The sequence below is a fragment of the Entelurus aequoreus genome, linkage group LG13 (genome assembly GCF_033978785.1).
Source record: "Entelurus aequoreus isolate RoL-2023_Sb linkage group LG13, RoL_Eaeq_v1.1, whole genome shotgun sequence".
NCBI lineage: Eukaryota > Metazoa > Chordata > Actinopteri > Syngnathiformes > Syngnathidae > Entelurus > Entelurus aequoreus.
In genome coordinates, this window is record NC_084743.1 from 57011959 (window position 1) to 57034458 (window position 22500).

General features: G+C 40.9%; 1 protein-coding gene across 2 annotated transcripts in view; it reads right to left on the reverse strand.

The window, feature by feature from the left end:
• LOC133663536 (rap1 GTPase-activating protein 2-like) overlaps positions 1-22500 on the reverse strand; it is a 250355-nt gene that overhangs the window by 214523 nt on the left and 13332 nt on the right. Inside the window, exon 1 of one of the 2 annotated variants that reach the window (XM_062068074.1) lies at positions 3859-3955. The exons of the other annotated variant lie outside the window; for it this stretch is intronic. Coding sequence (XP_061924058.1) covers positions 3859-3902 — 44 coding nt within the window. The 5' untranslated portion in view covers positions 3903-3955. Of the gene's footprint in view, positions 1-3858; positions 3956-22500 lie in introns of those variants that run through there. 2 annotated transcript variants of the gene reach the window in all.

Here is a 22500-nt window from a genome sequence, read left to right on the forward strand (position 1 = left end):
TATATATATATATATATATATATATATATATATATATATATATAGATATATAGATATATATATATAAAGGTTAGTTATTTTACAAAAAAGTGCCAACAAATTAACTACAACGTGGACAGAAATATGAATTTAAGTAACTATCTATCTATATCTATCTATCTATCTATCTATCTATCTATCTATCTATCTATATATATATATTACTACAACTACTACTACTATGTCTACTACTAATAATGATATAAATAATGATAATAATAATAATAATAATAATAATAATAATAATAATAATAATAATAATATTCATAGTTGATGATAATAATAATAATATTAATAATAATAATAATAATTCTACACAAAATAATAATACTAATAATAATTATTATTATTATAATAATAATAATAATAACACGGTTTTAATATCATGTTATGATTATTATCCATAATATAAATACTACAAATGATATTAATAATATAATAATATTTTATTAATATCATACTACAATTATTATTAATTGTTTTACATCATTTTATTATGATACTACAACTACTACTACTAGTAATATTATTAACAATATAATAATGATAATACTAATAACATAATACTATTATATACAATAATATTATATATACTTATCTATAATACTATTAGTATTATTAATATAAACAATACAAATATAAATGTATTAATAATACTGTGATATTATGTGTATTGTTAATATTATTATTATTATTACAATTGTTATTATTATTATTATTATTATTATTATTATTATTATTATTAATAATAATATTAATTATATTATTAATAATAGTATTAATACTATTATTATAATAATGATACTACCAATAACAATAAAACTTTTATTAATAATAGTTATTGCTAATATTAATATTGTTATAATAACAACAATGTATTATTATACATACATGCAATTATAAATTGTATTGATTCCACCACAAAGACATGAACTATTATTATGATTATTATTGCTGTTATTATTATGATTATTATTGCTGTAATTATTATTATTATTATTATTGCTGTCATTAACTATTGTTGATGATAATAATTATAATAATGTAACATGTATATTGTATTGTCAACAATAATAATCCTAATATTAATTATAATTTAAAAAAAATGTTGGTGCCTTTCTAAATACCCAAAGTCACCAATCAGGAAATAAACAATCATAATCAAGAAGTCAAAATAAAAAAATGTAAATTGCAATAAAATATAAGATACCGTATTTTTTGGACTATAAGTCGCAGTTTTTTTCATAGTTTGGCCGGGGGTGCGACTTATACTCAGGAGCGACTTATGTGTGAAATTATTAACATATTGCCTTAAAATATCAAATAATATTATTTAGCTCATTCACGTACGAGACTAGACGTATAAGATTTCATGGGATTTAGCGATTAAGAGTGAAAGATTGTTTGGTAAACGTATAGCATGTTCTATATGTTATAGTTATTTGAATGACTCTTACCATAATATGTTACGTTAACATACAAGGCACGTTCTCAGTTGGTTATTTATGCGTCATATAACGTACACTTATTCAGCCTGTTGTTCACTATTCTTTATTTATTTTAAATTGCCTTTCAAATGTCTATTCTTGGTGTTGGGTTTTATCAAATACATTTCCCCAAAAAATGTGACTTATATATGTTTTTTTCCTTCTTTATTATGCATTTTCGGCCGGTGCGATTTATACTCCGGAGCGACTTATAGTCCAAAAAATACGGTACCATATAACGGTCACAAACTCGCATTGTTGCCGTAGTTGTGATCTCAAGATGTGGAGACAGGAGGCGACATGCTGGTAGGAAGAGTCTTTCATGTAGCAAATGGTGCAACAGGGAAGTGCACAAAAGCATTAACAAGCTGTAAAACAAACATTGCCAAGTCTCAACGAGCCAGCCCCTGACTGCAATGCAAGGCTAGCATACACAGCTCTCTGATTAGTAGGGGTGTGGGAAAAAAATTGATTTGAATTCAAATCGCGATTCTCACGTTGTACGATTCAGAATCGATTCTCATTTTTTCAAAAATCGATTTTTATTTTTATTTTTTATTGTATTATTTTTTTTATTTTTAGTAACCAATCCAACAAAATAATACAAAGCAATACCATAACAATGCAAACCAATACCAAAACCAAACCCGACCCAGCAACACTCAGAACAGCAATAAACAAAGCAATTGAGAGGACACACAAACACGACACAGAACAATCCAAAAGTAGTGAAACAAAAATGAATATTATCAACAACAGTATCAATATTAGTACCAATGTCAACATAGCAGTGATTAAAAATCCCTCATTGACATTATCATTAGACATTTATAAAAAAAAAGAAAAGAACAATAGTGTCACAGTGGCTTACACTTGCATCGCATCTCATAAGCTTGACAACACACTGTGTCCAATATTTTCACAAAGATAAAATAAGTCATATTTTTGGTTCATTTTAGTTCAAACAAATTTACATTATTGCAATCAGTTGATAAAACATTGTCCTTTACAATTATAAAAATCTACTACTCTGCTTGCATGTCAGCAGACTGGGGTATATCCTGCTGAAATCCTATGTATTGAATAAATAGAGAATTGTTTTGAATCGGAAAAATATCGTTTTTGAACCAAGAATCGTGTTGAATCGGAAAAAAAATACATTTATAATCGAATCGTGACCCCAAGAATCGATATTGAATCGAATCGTGGGACACCCAAAGATTCGCAGCCCTACTGATTAGCGATCAGAAGCAGGTGAGTTTTCTGATCGCTAATCAGAGGCAGGCGGTGGAGCCAAACAGGAAGTGTGACAAAAATAAGAGTGCTGAAAGGAAACCAACACAGAAATGAGGAAACACAAGAATAAGTCAGATCAGCTGTGACAGGTTGGGACAATAACAAAAGAATTATTGATCACAGATTCATGAAATCACAATCTTGTGCAATTTATGTTAACAAAAAAAGCCTAAATAAATCCCAACTTTTGGTCTTGACAATGAACACCAAAAGCCTCGCAAATACTCTGAAGTGTCTCATTAGTGCAGAGAATGAACAACAGACACATTGCCAGGGTTAAAAGCCAATAATCCAGCTTGGGGCTGAGCTGAAAACATCAATTAAAAGCTGACGAATCAATAACACACTGAAGTGCCTTTTCAGACCTTGCAGGTACCAAGTGGCCACGTTGAACAGTGTCAAAGTAGACATTTTCCTCCCTTTCTCCGTCTGATAAGCACACTGAAGTGGACCAAATTATGCTCTCAGACATTTCATGCTTCCTCCATCAGGATGAAAAAGTTCATTTTTGTTCTTGGATAAGTTTCTTGAACTCTCGGGTTCAGCCCATCTGCGGAGGTAAAGTGCTCCAAAGTGATGCTTTCAGCATAAGAATATGACAACCACCCAGCCTCCCGCACGCCGTCCACTTCAGCGCGTCAGCACTTTCCACAGCAAATGGGCTCTCTGGCAGTTGCATCTGCACAGCATCAAGGGAATACCATCATCCGACCAGGGGAACAGGAACACAGGATAGGACGGCGCCATGTTCCCAGTCCCGTGATGGAGGCAGCAACAAACGGGGCATATACAAAAGTGCCTGTTGATTGCAAACGCTGAATGGAGACAGCACAGAGTGGAGCACACACACACACACACACTACACACACAACCACACACACACATTCTTATAAGAGGTGTGAGGAGTGTGAACCCTCCACCCATCCTTCCTTTCTGCAGCAACACTTAAAAGTACCGCACAACCATGATGAATGTGCATGTACCGTTTAATTAAAGCACATAAGATGGAAGTTTGAAAAATAGGAGTATACATTACCATCCAAATCCACCAAACGACACGCTTCTTTTCCTCCTTAGCATTCTTGAACTCCTCACAGTCTCCTCTGAGAAATCTGTGCTCTGCTGTCGGTCCCCCACTTTTCACTTTCTGTCTCTCTCTTTCTCGCTCCTACAGTTCTTCTTTTGCTGTCTCCCTCCAGTCTGTTGCCGAAGTCAAAGTCACTCTCCCTGACATGTACACTAAGCATGCATGCGAGGGGAGGGTTTAAGGTGAGGAGGGGCCACAAGCTCCCATCTGAGTGGGTTCATTTTGCCACACACCCCTAAAAGGTGGACTCTTCATTGATCTGCATCATAAAAACATGACTACAGTACAATAATATAAATCAACAAGTACAAATGGGAACAGACGCACTGGTAATACAAAGTAACCTTGCGAGTCTAAGCACAGGGTGTGTCCTTCCTGCTCATTTTTGCGTTCTTAAACACACCTCTAAGAACTGAAAGAAAACATGAGAATCGAACACAGAAAGCTTGCATTTTTATAAATAAGTATAATGCATTTTTAAAAAGGAGAATAACACTGAACAAAAATATAAATGCAACACTTCTGTTTTGCTCCCATTGTTCATGAGTTGAACTTAAAGATTTAAAACGTTTACTATATACACAAAAGACCTATTCCTTCACAAGTCTGTCAAATCTGTGTTAGTGAGCATTTCCTTTTTGCCGAGATAATCCATCCCACCTCACAGGTGTGGCATATCAAGATACTGATTAAAGGCCTACTGAAACCCACTACTACCGACCACGCAGTCTGATAGTTTATATATCAATGATGAAATCTTAACATTGCAACACATGCCAATACGGCCGGGTTAACTTATAAAGTGCAATTTTAAATTTCCCGGGAAACTTCCGGTTGAAAACGTCTATGTATGATGATGTTTGCGCGTGACGTCAATGGTTGAAGCGGAAGTATTCGGACACATTGTATCCCAATACAAACAGCTCTGTTTTCATCGCAAAATTCCACAGTATTCTGGACATCTGTGTTGGTGAATCTTTTGCAATTTGTTTAATGAACAATGAAGACTGCAAAAAAGAAAGCTGTAGGTGGGTTCGGTGTATTAGCGGCTGGCTGCAGCAACACAACCAGGAGGACTTTGAGTTGGATAGCAGACGCGCTATCCGACGCTAGCCGCCGACCGCATCGATGATCGGGTGAAGTCCTTCGTCGCGCCGTCGATCGCTGGAACGCAGGTGAGCACGGGTGTTGATGAGCAGATGAGGGCTGGCTGGCGTAGGTGGACAGCTAATGTTTTTAGCATAGCTCTATCGAGGTCCCGTAGCTAAGTTAGCTTCAATTGCGTCGTTAGCAACAGCATTGCTAGGCTTCGTCCAGCGGTACAGCATTAACCGTGTGGTTACAGGTCCAGAGTTTGGTAGTATTGTTGATCTTCTGTCTATCCTTCCAGTCAGGGGCTTATTTCTTTTGTTTCTATCTGCATTTAATCACGATGCTATCATGTTAGCTCCGTAGGTAAAGTGTTTCACCGATGTATTGTCGTGGAGGTAAAAGTCACTGTGAATGTCCATTTCGCGTTCTCGACTCTCATTTTCAAGAGGATATAGTATCCGAGGTGGTTTAAAATACAAATCCGTGATCCACAATAGAAAAAGGAGAAAGTGTGGAATCCAATGAGCCCTTGTACCTAAGTTACGGTCAGAGCGAAAAAAGATACGTCCTGCACTGCACTCTAGTCCTTCACTCTCACGTTCCTCATCCACAAATCTTTCATCCTCGCTCAAATTAATGGGGTAATCGTCGCTTTCTCGGTCCGAATCCCTCTCGCTGCTGGTGTAAACAATGGGAAAATGTGAGCAGCCCTTCAACCTGTGACGTCACGCTACTTCCGGTACAGGCAAGGCTTTTTTTTTATCAGCGACCAAAAGTTGAGAACTTTATCGTCGATGTTCTCTACTAAATCCTTTCAGCAAAAATATGGCAATATCGCGAAATGATCAAGTATGACACATAGAATGGATCTGCTATCCCCGTTTGAATAAAAACATTTCATTTCAGTAGGCCTTTAAACAGCATGATTATTGCACAGATGTGCCTTAGGGTGACCACAATAAAATGTGCAGTTTTAGCACACAGCACAATGCCACATATGTCACACGTTTTGAGGGAGCGTGCAGTTGGCATGCTGACTGCAGGCATTTCCACCAGAGCTGTTGCCCGTGGATGCTATGTTCATTTCTCTACCATAAGCCGTCTCCAAAGATGTTTTAGAGAATTTGGCAGTACATCTAACCCGGCCTCAAAACCGCAGACCACGTGTAACCACACCGGCCCAGGACCTCCACAACGGCTGCGTTTCTGGGTGTTGTTGATAAATGGCTTTCGTTTTGACTTGCACTTACAGATGTGGTGATATCCTTTACACACTGATGTCGCTTTTTGATGCTGTACCGCCTGTGGGATCGAAGGTCCGTAATATCAGAGCATACGTGCAGTAATTTCTCCAGATTCTCTGAACCTTTTGATGATATTACGGACCGTAGATGGTGAAATCCCTAAATTCCTTGCAATAGTTATTTGAGAAATGTTGTTCTTAAACTGTTCAACAATTTGCTCACACATTTGTTCACAAAGTGGTGACCCTCACCCCGTCCTTGTTTGTGAATGACTGAGCATTTCATGGAAGCTGGTTTTATACCAAATCATGGTTCCCAAAAAGGGAGGTTCCAAATAAGTGTTTGATGAGCATTTCTTAACTTTCTCAGTCTTTTTTGGCACTTGTGCCAGCTTTTTTGAAACATGTTGCAGGCATCAAATTCCAAATGAGCTGATACTTGCAAAAAATAACGTTTTCCAGTTCGAACGTTAAATATCTTATCTTTGCAGTATATTCAATTGAATATACGTTGAAAAAGATTTTCAAATCATTATATTCTGTTTTTATTTACCATTTACGCAACGTGCCAAATTCACTGGTTTTGGGTTTTGTACATACTGTACTGTTTACATGTTGAAGTACCCTTTAAAAAGATACAATCTACCCCGAACAACAACTTATGTTTGCCAAAGTGATTCAAAGTAATATTGTGAAATCTCCTATTTGCATCTCCGAAGGGAGTCTTATAATTTATGCACAGATGAGATGTGTCCCTTTCAAAATATTATTTCGAAACCCTGTTCAGGCAGGCGAGAATACGTTACTTTAATGCAGGGGCGTCACTAGCTTTTAAGGACAGGGGGGGGCTTAGCCCCCAGGAGATGCAGGATGCGAGCGAACGTAGCGCACAAGCACAAAACTTCACAAACGGCTAACAAAGACTTAGAAATTAATAATTGTTATTATTATTTCAGTCGGTTTGTTTTCAATCTGTGTTCAGTACAACAACAAACATGAGTTTGCACAGTGACATTGTGTTTACAGCATCAACAAGAAACAATTACTTGCATGATCCTTCAAGATACACTGAAACACAATGGAAGTCATGGCATTAGCCTCTATGTTATTCATTCACAACATAGTGGCTAATGCCACGACTTTAGCTCACAATACAATAATTGTTTTTTCCCAAATATTTTGAAGTTGCACAGATTACATTTTGGGCACATATGTGACTAAAATGGTTGTAAATTCAAGCCCTGGAAATATTACTTAATTACTTGAATTAAAGTAATATCTGGATCGGGATAATTTGGCTTGTATATAATATATTTATATATATATATATATTATGGCAAGCCGTTAAGGAAATTAAATATATATGGAAGTCTGAATAGAAATTAGAAACTTTTATACATACTGTAAATAAGAAAGACTTAGAGTCCGTCTGCTGATCTGAAAGAGAGCCAAAGCTGTCAAAGAGCTGAGGGACCATCTTCAAAGTGCAATGCTGAAACAAATAATGCAAACAATAAAATGTAACTTCCAGGGCTTGAGATTAACGTAGTCCCGTCGTCCAGAGGACAGTAAAAAAAATGCACGGGACGAAATTAAATGTTCCCCGGGACGATGGCTTTTAACCATTTTTTTTCTTTTTCTTTTTATGTATTTATTAATTTTACATTTTATATTAAAAGTCTTGGTTTTTCCACCCTCTGAAAATCCTATGAAATGTTTAACAAGCCATCCTATAATAATACAACAGCTATTAATGTAACAATACAATAAAACAAATATATTTAATGATGTTTTTTTCATTATTTTAACAATAGGCTAATGTATATTACTTTATATAGATTCTACAAGAAACACAAAACTTAAAAACTAAATTATTTACAATTGCAGACACAAGGTTCTTGTTCTGCAGTGCTGTGTGCTAATGTGCTTCGTACACCTGCAGGACCGCAAGGAAGGTCGCAGAGAAAATGCGGACTGGATTTTGAGTGATGTGGGCATTTTCTATATGAACAAGTCCAAGGACCGCAAGCAAGGTCGCAGAGAAAATGCGGACTGGATTTTGAGTGATGTGGGCATTTTCTATATGAACAAGTCCAAGGACCGCAAGCAAGGTCGCAGAGAAAATGCGGACTGGATTTTGAGTGATGTGGGCATTTTCTATATGAACAAGTGGAATGGATTGGATACCGACGCACTAAATGGGCTCTCTACCTTACGCTATGAAGTGAGGGGAAACTGAGTGAATAATGACAGGTTATATGATTATTTATTTAAACTCGTATTCGGGCCACTTTATAATAAATATGCCGGCATGTATTTGTAAAAAAAAAAATATTAAAAAAAAATTGATTTTTAAAAAAAAAAATTTTTAACACCAAATTATTTAGGGGGGCTTAAGAACATTTTAGGGGGGCTTGAGCCCCCCTAAAATAGGCCTAACAACGCCAATGCTTTAATGAACACAGCCAAACACTTCATTAATATTTATTATTAACAGTTGATATTGTATGTAAGTTTTAAACAAGAAAGAGGTTTTATAGCACATCATCATCTTATCAATAACATATCGTTACAATAACCACAAATAAAAGTGTTCATCTTACATGGAGTAATCAGTTGTGAACAGACGAAGCCCCAGGAGTACAGATTTAACGATAAAGCACGCTCACGCGACATAATTTTTTTTTTAAGCAGGTGTGCTCCTGAAAAAAATTGAATGCACCTCCTTTGAATGTTTTTCTGCAGCTGCGTCTGTCCTGGAGGGACTGTTTAGTTGCAATCAAAGCACAGAGTCGGTGTAGACACGTCTCAATCAGGCTGGCACATCTTCTGGATCTTTGCAAAAAAAATTGTCGGGTTGCTCTGGGATCTGGTTCCATAATGGTACAGGTTCCGACGTAAACGGAACCAACACTCCGCACACATTTCACGGTAGCTCTCACCACAACAGAAACAGAACACTTCCTCATTATGTGTGTGGAGGTCTTGCTCCTCCGGGCTCTCTGGATCACCAATGATGGACCTGACAGCCGTGTTCATCTTTGTGAACAATGATTTATTTTTGAATAAGCTGTCCTTCTTGTGCTTTTCAGCCATGTTACAGTCTCTCTCGCTCTCACTCGTTCTCCACCATCAATCAACCACCTCCTCTCCTTCCCGACTGCTGCCTTTAACAGAGCGACAGGTGATCAGACAAACACTCACAGCTACATCTACGCACCTGTCACTAATCTCGAAGCGGATCCTGACACACCCCGCTTCGCTGCAGGTCCGCAGGCCACGCCCCCCCCACAATGTACTAATCCATTCACTAACATCAACATTTCAACCCAAGCAAGATTTATAATTTAACAGTGACTTTCACCATCAACCTAAATTTAAGGCTGTAGAAAATATATATAAAAAATATATAAATATACATTTAAAAAAGTGTATATGTATAAATAAAAAAAATAAAAATTCATAAATATAAAAATCTAACAACATAACCCCAGGCTTTAACTATTGCAATAGTTTGATAATAATGTTAATATTATATTAATACTAACTGCTTCTTCCTATTCTTTTTCGAAATAAACTCAAACCATAAAACATAATTATTATTATTATGGATTATTATTCTTACATCAGATGGCCATGTCATCTCTGAGTACAGACATCATTGCCCACTGGTGGTCCCTGGCTTGAAAGACAAGTTAAGATTCAATAGGCCAATATGTTCAGATCCAAATGTGAGACTCAGTAAAATAAAATAAATATCCAGAGGGAGTGTGTGTTGCATTGAATTAGGTTATTAGGTTATAACATGTCTCGCATGCCAACTAACCTGCGGGGTGACAACGACGTATTTAGTTGATGATAAAGAAATGAGACTTTGGCTCCATGTTGATGTTTGTATACCGTTGCAATCAACTAAAGATGCTTCATGTCAGGAGTGCATAAAAGGGAAGGAGCGGGAGAGTAAATATTGATCTTCCATTCATTGTGTGAACTCTAATACGCTTTGTATCTCTACTTAGGAAAATGAAGCAATTAAAGGTTCGGATGCGTTGTTTACACAACCGCTGACATAAATGGAAATGATATAAGAAAATAGGACTTGCCGTGTTGCACTGACTTCATTTGGATACAAATAAACATTCAGTTGACACGGGAAGGTTGTGGATATTATATGATGCAAATATGACTCAATATTGAACATACTGCTTTTCCTAGCAGACGTCTGCAATAAACAACTGCGGGGCCAGAGTAGATAAACAATGACATGTTCTATTAATCACCAAGCAATAGAACATACTGTATATGCTACTGTAGAACTATGATATGATTATTTAGTCAAAAAAAATGAATGTGCATGTTACTGAACATGAGCTTGTGATATTTATGCGGGAAGTGGTACGTCAAATCAAATCATGAATTTTGATACTGTCCATAACTCAATGCAATTTGGATGAAAAAATAAACATTTTGCATATAGTCCAACAAATGCTGCAGAGAAAATTGTCATGGGAACGCATTTTAAACAGTATTTTGAGGAGTAGTCCATAATACTAAGTAATTGACACAACAAAGCATTTCAACTGCAATTCCTCAAAAAAATTTCAGTTTTCTTCTAATATAATCCTTGTTACACCTTACTACATATCTATTGTTCTTTGCTATAATGCCTTTAATGTTCAGACTTGGGACAGAAGCAGCTTTTTAGATTCTTATCAATTCATACTTTTACATAAAGCATGCATTTGAGATTCTCTTTTTAAAAAACACTGTGGTACTTTTAGCCTTGGGACTTCATTTCATTCACACCGCCGACGCATTTAAAAAAAAAAATCTAATTATACTTGGATACTTTGCTGACAAAATGGTGCTGACACCACCTGGGAGTTATTCTGTCCAGGCAGTCACTGTGGTATACTGTACATAAAGCAAGGCTGTCCAATTGCAGCCCAGTGAGGGCAGTCAAATGATTAAAACATTAATTATGTTTATTCCTAAATAATAATCACAATTAATCTGTTTTGTTTGTGTTTTTTTTAAAAATATGGGTACCTTGGATTTTTTAATTTGTAACACTATTAACATGGGACTGGAAATTGGAAAACTTGGAATTTTTTACAACACATTTCTGCATAAAAGTGATAATATCTCAAATTGTGTTAGGAACTCGCATGGCTGCAGTTTTTGTGACCCCCAGATGCAAGAACCAGGAGGACGATGAGCAGGTAAAATGAGTTTTAATCTCATATAACAGAAAATGAAGCAGTCTTGCATAAAACAGGTCCAACATAGAGTGTGATCTTCGAGCACTGAGGAGTGCTGGAGACAAGGCATAAATAGAACATATGCTGATTGGCAGCAGGTGTGGACCGGCTGCCAATCAACGGCAGGTGAGGAGAAAACAGTGCTCCGCGGAAGAAACAGGAAATTAATGGGAAGTAAATACAAAAACAAGGAAAACAAACAGAAATTAGGTGACCGATCGTCACAAATTGTAGGTGTTTATTACCCTGTGCATTCATATTTTGGTGTTTTTTTTACATTTTTGTTGTGTTTTGCTTGATTGTAAAAGATGTTTATCGAGGAGCTAGTCTGAGAAGTAAAAGAGAAGCCATGTTCATATGTTGTTAATATTCAGTGTTTTAATGTTCATAGTTAATATTGTAAATCCCACATTCTTTATTTTAATGTACATTTTGGGTATCCCGTTCAGTAAAAAACTGTAAAACTCCATTTTGTTTTTTTTAGGTGGTCTGTCATAAGTTTTTTAGAATTCTATCGGACATTGTGACTTTGGTATTAGTGTTCCTGAAAAAAAAAGGGACCCAAACACACACACTGTACAGTAGATTTTTACAGTTAAATGTGTATATATAATTTATACATATACCACTTTGTCAACAAATGCGTGAGCAAATTGTTGAACAGTTTAAGAAAAACCTTTCTCAACCAGCTATTGCAAGGAATTTAGGGATTTCACCATCTACGGTCCTTAATATCATCAAAGGGTTCAGAGAATCTGGAGAAATCACTGCACGTAAGCAGCTAAGCCCGTGACCTTCGATCCCTCAGGCTGTACTGCATCAACAAGCGACATCAGTGTGTAAAAGATATCACCACATGGGCTCAGGAACACTTCAGAAACCCACCGTCAGTAACTACAGTTGGTTGCTACATCTGTAAGTGCAAGTTAAAACTTTCCTATGCAAGGCGAAAACCGTTTATCAACAACACCCAGAAACGCCGTCGGCTTCGCTGGGCCTGAGCTCATCTAAGATGGACTGATACAAAGTGGAAAAGTGTTCTGTGGTCTGACGAGTCCACATTTCAAATTGTTTTTGGAAACTGTGGACGTCGTGTCCTCAGGACCAAAGAGGAAAAGAACCATCCGGATTGTTATAGGCGCAAAGTTGAAAAGTCAGCATCTGTGATGGTATGGGGGTGTACTAGTGCCCAAGAGATGGGTAACTTACACATCTGTGAAGGCACCATTAATGCTGAAAGGTACATACAGGTTTTGGAGCAACATATGTTGCCATCCAAGCAACGTTACCATGGACGCCCCTGCTTATTTCAGCAAGACAATGCCAAGCCACATGTTACATCAACGTGGCTTCATAGTAAAAGAGTGCGGGTACTAGACTGGCCTGCCTGTAGTCCAGACCTGTCTCCCATTGAAAATGTGTTGCGCATTATGGAGCCTAAAATAGCACAACGGAGACCCCCGGACTGTTGAACAACTTAAGCTGTACATCAAGCAAGAATGGGAAATAATTCCACCTGAAAAGCTTAAAAAATGTGTCTCCTCAGTTCCCAAACGTTTACTGAGTGTTGTTAAAAGGAAAGGCCATGTAACACAGTGGTGAACATGCCCTTTCCCAACTACTTTGGCACGTGTTACAGCCATGACATTCTAAGTTAATTATTATTTGCAAAAAAAAAAAAAGTTTATGAGTTTGAACATCAAATATCTTGTCTTTGTAGTGCATTCAATTGAATATGGGTCGAAAAGGATTTGCAAATCATTGTATTCCGTTTATATTTACATCTAACACAATTTCCCACCTCATATGGAAACGGGGTTTGTACATATAAATTCACATACATACTCACAAACACACAATTATTCATACATATATACACACATATGTATATTCATTCATTCATACATACATACACACAGCCATAGGTACTTACCCACATACATAAGTACCTACGCTTCCACATACATTCACAAACACAGTACATACATACACACTCACGGTACATACATCCACACGCACATTCACTGTACAAACATACATATACACTTATTTACTCAAAACGGTTCATGATGTCTTCTTATTTATTTACTTTTTGAAATGTTCTTGTAATCAGACCATATTTTCGGTATATTAAATGGAATTTTTACCTGACATGTTTCGACCGTCATCTGCAGTCTTCTTCAGAAGGGTCACCTTGACCACTGTGACGAGTTGCCTATCAGCTGTTCTTATAGGAGGAGCCAACCAGGCAGACCTGTCAAGTCTACCTGGTTGCCCCCCCCGCCGCTTGATGGTTAATGGAGGAGGGAGTCCCAGGTATGCCAAACCATGAATGAAGCTCCCTCATCACGATTGATGGTTTCCTTGGCCCGCCTCCTTAGTTCGATCGCCTCCTTAATACTTCGTTTGAATTTGTTACTTTCTGTCCCGATGATTTTGGCGTTGTCCTAGTCCATGATGTGGTTATTTATTTTGCAATGATCTGATATGGCTGATTTTAAGATTTCCTGTCCGGATTTATGTTTTAGGTTTCTTGTAAACCTTCTAGTTGTCTCTTTTTCACATTCTTTCTGATGTTCTTTCTTCCTTGTGTTGAATGTCCTCCCTGTTTCTCCGATGTATGATTTTGTGCATGATTTACACCGGATTTCGTAAATTATATTGCATTTCTTGTCCTGTTCTATTTTTTCTTTTGTATGTACAAGTAACTGTCTTGTTTTTGTGTGAGGTTTAACTGTTGTGTTTATTTTGTGTTTTTTCATGACCCTCTGTGTTGGTTCAGTTAGGTAGGTCTTTATTGTCATTGCACAAGTACAACAAAACTTTGTTTTCAGCACAAACCCGTTCAAAATTAGACAAACAGTGTACAGGGTTACAGAACAGGAATGCTGATGGGTCGCCACAAGGCTCCCCGTAAAAGATGGGAAAAAGGTCAACGCTGGGTGAGGATGAGTAAAAAAATACAATCTAGAATGGTCTCCTAAGGGGGCCCAGTCTGGAGTGGGAAAACACCTCCATAGCAAAGCACATATACATATCACAACATACATCTCAAGACTTGCCAAAGAGGGGAGGGAGTGGGGGGTATGGTGGCAGGTTGCAGCTCTTCAGGCGCTGCCCAGCCGTCCATCACCCCAAAGGGATTTGCGTCAAAGGCGTTGGATGCATGTGTGTGTGGATGCATGTGTGTGTGTAAGCCTGCTGCTTGTCTCTGTTCTGCGGCCTTGGTGTTCTTGCCAGTCAGTCCAAAGTCAACAACAACAGGTGTGTGTCCATGGGAGACTAGAAGGGAGTTTGTTGTGTCTTCGCCACACTGTCCTTCAGGAGAGTCTCGAAGCCAGGGAAACAATCCAATTTAGAATGTTTTGTATGCAAGTAAAAATAACATTTGTTTTTCACTCTAAATTGTCTATGACTGGTCCTCAAATTCATCCTGCAGGGCAGGCAGTCCGATGTTATCCAAATCAACAGAGTGTCCACAGTTCTTCCCGCATCCTCCACTCATTTGTGGCAGCTTTGGGGTACTTTGAAGACTGCCAGCAACTTCCAATTTGTCGACAAACGCTTACTCCAATCAGCAGATGTAATGTTGTCATAATTCCGAATTGGTGGATGTCTTCATTTTATTCTCCTAATGTATAGTAAAGGTTATGACCTCTTTGTTCTTTATTTCAGGTTTTTCTTTCGGTTTCTTCTTTGTTCTCTCTTCCTTCTTTTTTTACTTGTTGTTCCCCTTTTTTGATGGCCCAGGTTGGGTAATGGCAGTTTTTAAGTGCATTTTTGATGTGTTTCTCTTCTTTTTTTCTATCTTGTTCTTCTGTTATGACGTTGGCCCGTTCATAGAGTGTTTTCACCACTGATAATTTGTGTGCTGTGGGATGTTCGGAGGTCCAGAGTAGATATTGGTCAGTGGGTGTTGGTTTTCGATGAACAGTAATGTTTTGTCCTAATCACTTGGCCCGGCCACAGGTGTATAAAGTCAAGCACTTAGGCATGGAGACTGTTTCCACAGTGAAAGAATGGGTCGCTCTCAGGAGCTCAGTGATTTCCAGCGTGGAACTGTCATAGGATGCCACCTGTGCAACAAATCTAGTGGTGAAATTTCCTTGCTCCTAAATAATCCAAAGTCAACTGTCGGCTTTATTATAAGAAAATGGAAGAGTTTGGGAACAACAGCAACTCAGGAGTCAGCGGATGCTGAAGCGTATAATGCAAAGTGGTCGCCGACTTTCTGCATAGTCACTTGCTACATAGCTCCAAACTTCATGTGACCTTCCAATTAGCCCACGTGCAGTACGCAGAGAGCTACATGGAATGGGTTTCCATGGCCGAGCATCTGTATCTAAGCCAGACATCGCCAAGTCCAATGCAAAGCGTCGGATGCAGTGGTGTAAAGCATGTCGCCACTTGACTATTGAGCAGTGGAGACGCGTTCTCTTGAGTGATTAATCACACTTTTTCATCTGGCAATCTGATGGACGAGTCTGGGTTTGGAGGTTACCAGGAGATTGGTACATTTCGAACTGCATTGTGCCGAGTGTAAAATTTGTTGGAGGAGGAATTATGGTGTGGGGTTGTTCTTCAGGAGTTGGGCTTGGCCCCTTAGCTCCAGTGAAAGCAACTTTGAATGCTCCAGAATACCAAAACATTTTGGACAATTCCATGCTCCCAACCTTGTGGGAACAGTTTGGAGCGGGCCCCTTCCTCTTCCAACATGACTGTGCACCAGTGCAGAAAGAAAGGTCCATAAAGACATGGAGGACAGAGTCTGGTGTGGATGAACTTGACTGGCCTGCATGGAGTCCTGACCTGAACCCGATAGAACACCTTTGGGATGAATTAGAACGTAGACTGAGAGCCAGGCCTTCTCGACCAACATCAGTGTGTGACCTCACCGATGCGCTTTTGGAAGAATGGTGGAAAATTCCTATAAACACACTCCGCAACCTTGTGAACAGCCTTCCCAGAAGAGTTGAAGCTGTAATAGCTGCAAAAGGTGGACCCACATCATATTGAACCCTGTGGGTTAAGAATGGGATGGCACTTCAAGTTTATATGTGAGTCAAGGCAGGTGGCCAAATACGTTTGGCAATATAGTGTATGTACAAGCACATAAAAATACATGCAGTCATGCATATAATCACATTTCATCAAACATATATTAGCATTGTTCCCCTAGGGGAAACTGGGTAAATCACGGCACAATGACAAAGGTTCATCATCATCATCATCGGCAGCTCAGTCTCGAGAGACCATACTGATGCGCGTCTGGAGTCTTGTCATGTTGTTTGGCATCGTCTGCTATGGCTGCGCAGTCCGATCTGTGAGTGACAGTCTTTATTGCAGTTTGTGCAAATGAATAAGGTGGCGTGGGTTTGTGGGGTTGCTGCAGTGCACTTCCTGCGTCTCCTCTTCTCTGCTGCAAGCCGATCTCTTGCCACCTCAGCTTCTGCACTGCCCTTGTGGACAGTCTGACGCCAAGCATTTCTGTCCATGGCCTGTACCTCCCAGCTGTCAGGAGAGATGTTGCATGCTTTCATGTCTCTTTTGCAGACGTCCTTGAAGCGTAGTAGGGGGCGACCAGCTCGTCTGGTGCCAATGGTCAGTTGTCCATACATGATGTCCTTAGGTAGTCTTCCATCCTCCATCCGTCGGACATGGCCGAGCCAGCGGAGACGGCGTTGACTCAGCAGGGAGTACATGCTGGGGATCTTGGCGCGCTGCAGGATGTTGGTGTATGGGATGTGGTCCTGCCAGCTGATGTTGAGGATGCGCCTGAGGCACCGCATGTGGAAGGTGTTGAGCCGACGTTCTTGCTTCATATAGGTGGTCCAGGATTCACTTCCATAGAGAAGGGTGCTGAGAACGCAGGCCTGATATACACGGATCTTGGTGTGTTCTGACAGCGCTCCGTTCTCCCACACTCTCTTGGTCAGTCTAGCCATGATGGTATTTGCCTTTCCGAGACGCCTGTCCAGTTCGATGTCCAGTGAGAGGTTGTTGCTGATTGTTGATCCCAAGTAGGTGAACTCGTCCACAGTGTCCAGTCTGATGTTATCAACTGTGATGGAGGGGGCAGTACTGATGTCTTGTGCACTGATGTTGGTCTTCTTCAGGCTTATTGTGAGCCCAAACTGCTTACAAGCATCGGCAAAGCGGTCAGCCAAACTCTGAAGGGCATCCTCTGTGTGAGTCATGAGGGCTGCATCATCAGCAAACAACATCTCCCTGATGAGAACTGTCCTGACCTTGGTCTTAGAACGCAGTCGCGCCAGGTTAAACAATCTCCCATCAGACCGGGTGTGCAGGTATACACCATCAGTGGAGGAGTCGAAGGCGTAAGACAGGAGCAGGGAAAAGAAAATCCCGAAAAGGGTTGGTGCAAGTACACAGCCCTGCTTGACACCACTGTTGATACAGAATGGTTCTGAGGATGATCCGTCATACAGGACTGTGCCCTTCATGTTGACATGGAAGGAGGTCACCATGCTGCCGAGCTTTGGGGGGCAGCCAATCTTCTCAAGGAGCTGGAATAGGCCTTCCCTGCTGACCAGATCGAAGGCCTTGGTGAGGTCTATGAACATCATGTAGAGTGGCTGGCCTTGCTCTCTACTCTTTTCCTGGAGCTGTCGAAGGGAAAAGATCATGTCAGTTGTCGACCTGCCTGCTCTGAAGCCACATTGGGATTCTGGATAGACACGATCCGCGAGTCTCTGCAGCCTGTTGAGGAGGATGCGTGCATACACTTTGCCGACAATGCTGAGAAGGGAGATCCCTCTGTAGTTGTTGCAGTCACTGCGGTCACCTTTGTTTTTATACAGTGTCACAATGGTGGCGTCACGCATGTCTTGTGGGACTGCACCTTCCTCCCAGCACATGCAGAGCAACTCATACAGAGGCTGAAGCAGGGCAGGTTTCCCGTGCTTGATGGCTTCAGGTGGGATGTTATCGCTACCTGGTGCTTTGTCGTTTGGGAGGGCATCAATGGCTTTGCTGAGCTCTTCCATAGTGGGCACTTCATCTAGCTCCTCCATGATGGGCAGATCCTTCGTACCACTAAGGGCAGCATTGGAAACTGATGTTTCACGGGAGTACAGTTCTGAGTAGTGTTCCACCCATCTGGTCATCTGTTCCTCCCGGTTAGTGATCTTCTCCCCTGACAGAGATTTCAGGGGGGCAATTCCTTTTACTGCAGGGCCAAGGGCCTTTTTGATGCCGTTGTACATGCCGCGTGTGTTTCCGGACTCGGCACAGCTCTGTATTTCCTTACACAGTTGTTGCCAATATTCATTGGCACACTGTCTAGCAACACGCTGGGTGGTGTTCCGAGCCCTTCTGAGTGCTGTGAGTGTCTGTTCATTTGGGCATTCCTTGTGTGCTAAGAAGGCTGCACGTTTAGCCTCTATTTCTGGTTTCATCCTTGGAAGGTGGGCTTTGAACCAATCCTGGCAGGGATGTTCTTTCTTGCCAAACGAGGACATGGCCGTGTTGTAAATTTTGTCCCTCATGGCATTCCACTTTCCTGTGGCGTCATGATCTGGCAGGTCCTGTAGGGCTTCATCCAGGTTGGTTACATATGCGTCCACCTTAAGGGGATCTGACATGTGTACTGTGTTGATCCGGGGGCGGCCTTTTGGTTTGGAGTGATGTAGCTTGCGTGGCTGGAGACGCACTTTGCTGCACACAAGGGCATGGTCAGTGTCACAGTCTGCACTATGGTAGCTTCTGGTGATGAGGACATTGTTTAAGGCAGAGCGCCTGGTGATGGCAAGGTCGAGTTGGTGCCAGCGTTGGGACCGCGGATGCCTCCACGACACTCTGTGTGATGGTTTACACTCGAAGAAGGTGTTTGTAATGCAGAGGTCATGGTAGGAGCACAGTTCCAGCAGCCTTTGACCATTCTCATTTACCTTCCCTGTGCCATGACGTCCAAGGCAGGAGGGCCATGACTTGTGATCTGCACCTACTCTGGCATTGAAGTCGCCAAGGAGGAATAAGGGCTCATCTTTTGGGAGGCCCTTTATCAGTTCATCAAGCTGCCCATAGAACTGGTCTTTTGTGTCTTCCGATGAGGTGAGAGTGGGAGCGTACACACTGAGGATGTTGACATGACCAGCAGCAGTGGCGAGGCGGATGGACAAAAGGCGCTCGGTGCCACCTGAGGGAGGCTCCACTGCAGCCAGGAGGGTGTTTTTGATGGCAAAGCCAACACCATGCTGGCGGGGCTATTCGGGTTCTCTGCCCTTCCAGAAGAAGGTGTAGTTCTCCTCTCTGAGGGAGCCGCTGGAAGGGAGCCGGGTTTCTTGGAGGGCAGCTATGCTGACGTTGAGTCTGGTGAGCTCTCTGTCAATGATGGCTGTCTTTCTGGTGTCTTCCACCACTCTGAGGTCATCTGAGATGCCTGTGCGCATAGTGCGCACGTTCCAGCTACCAAATAGAAGAGCTGGAGTCTTCTTTTTAATTTTCTTATTGTTTGGTGCAAAGATTTACCGTCTGCTCATCGTGCCTTTACAGTACACTAAGCTCCAGGCACCCACTGAAGCAGGCAAACGTTGGCGGGCCGACACCCTACTGACCGGGGGCTGCCCGGTTTGAGGCGGGCAGTAGTCGTCCACTGGGACACTATGATCCCTCCCACCGTCGAAGCTGACCCGTGGCGCCCCATACTTACGCCAATCAGATGGGACTTATAACCCGTAAACTGCCAGCTTCCGTGTTGTGTCCTCACTCTTGCGAGCGAGGCTGGAGTGACCTCTCCAGTTTTTGTGACCTCCATGGCGCAAGCCTGGGCATAAGGTATGGGGACTTTGGGTTGCCCAGTCGTCAGAATCCCCCTCTTGGCTTGGCTGACGGGATCCAAAGGAATGCGGAGCATGACGTTTGGCACCAGCTTTGCTGCAGGAGTTGCCGGAAGGGTGTTGTCTTGCGAGCACCTATCCGCCTTCGGGGCTCCACTCCGGATTTGTAAGGTTTACTCCTTTACACTTGGCCGTTGAGTCCTATGTGGTCTTCCTCCGCCCTAGCCGTTGGCTGACTGGTGCAGCTCCTCCGCCTAGTGGTGCAGTGTACACACCACCCCCTCACGTGGTTTGGTCTGCCAGCTGAGGCAGTGTACCGGGGTGTGGCGCTTGGAGCCAGCACGTGAGAGATTTAGGGGATGGATGAGAACCGGTGAAGCGTGGCCTCCCTACGAGTAGGGAGCAGCTGCCAATCAACAAGGGTGCTATCTCTGACAAAGGTTAACCTATTGTTAACAATGTACAAGGTTAATAAAGTTTGCATCTCTGTCTTCCCCTCCATGTATCTGCTTTCTTTTGTAATTGAAGGTATCATTACATATATGTATTGTTGCATTTGAAATAAAACTCCACTGTGTAGGATGGGAAGCAACATGAAGGTGTTCTGTTTCTTTGATGTATTGTAATCCACAGAAAGATTTTGTCTTGACCCAATAACTACAAAGCTGAGAGAAAGCAGGATCTGCCCAAGTTCCAAGCACCTCTTCTTTAAACTGTTTTAAGACCTCTCCTTTGAACTGTTTTACGACCTTTTCTTTCAACTATTCTGTAACCAAAGGCGATGGCTGTTTACGACCCCCGTCCCTTTAGAAACAGCTGTTGCCATGTAATCAGGGAAAGTCCAAATAAAAGAGGAGGCGAACAATTTGAGCCACATTTAATTCTGTCTCTGTTTGATTCCTTGCTTCTTGTCTTGTTTAATAGATGTCATCAGTTTTTGAAACAAATGTGCTTTGTTTGTTTAAAGTGACTTTCTGCCGGTCTCAAAATGAGCCGCGCCACCCATGTTTACATACATTTTCCCTACTTTTTTTATGGGGCGCATCCGTGGCAACCCATCAGTCGTCCTGTTCTGTCTACTCCTTTTTACTGTATGTCTGCTCTTGGACTAGTTGTGCTTAAACGTTTTAAAACAAAATGGTGTCGTACTTTTTAAGTGCAATGACAAAACAGTTCCATTCCATTTCACAAAAGCTGTAAGAGGGCAGGATATAATACTTAAAAGAAGCACATTTGACAGTATTTGTAAAGACTGCAAACAGCCCCTTCAATGCTGAGTTGGCAGTTAAGCATGTTAGATGCACTACAAGCTTATTTTTAGAAGAGTGGTGAACAGGTCAACTTGCAAACTTTTTGTAATCTCTCTGTATATTAAGAGATCATATATAAAGTCAGAGTTTTTTTCTCATCATTTTGCATACTGCAGTACCCACGCCTCACTGGCTAGGCTTCTTGGTGTATTTCAGTGAAAGTGACAGCATGTCCGCCCATACACCCACGCCCTGTAAGATCCCACACACACACACACACACACACACACACACACACACACACACACACACACACACACACACACACACACACACACACACACACACACACACACGCACACACGCACACACACACACACATAAGCATACATGGTCATGTTCACATCCATAGCTTTGGACGCTCCCTGCATGCACTGATACACAGTGAGATGCACTCACGCAAGCTGACGTGCTCATTTAGGCGTGCAAATTAACACGATATGACAGTTCCCCACACGCACACACACACACACACACACACACTCTTACAAGTTTTTTTTTACCATTTTTCAAACTTCGTTGCTCAGTTGGGAAGAAACATTTTTTCGAATCTATTTACATACTTCCCCTTCACTGCCGCGCTGTCAGACTAGAAAAAAAAACACGCAGACAATAGGTCAAATCATAATGAGAAATGTTCACAGTGGCCAACTATCAATTTCTCGCACATGATGTTCAGCCTACACATATTCACAGCTTAATCGAGTGCACTCTGATCATTTTTGCATTTTCCTATGCTTCATTCCCCAAAGTGCAGAGGTTTAAATACAATCTGTAGATGATGCATTTTGCACCCTTAGAGTGTTTGCACCTATGCTCAAACACCTCTGATACGACAAGATAGGATAGACTTTATTTATCCCACAATAGGGAAATGATCTGGTTGC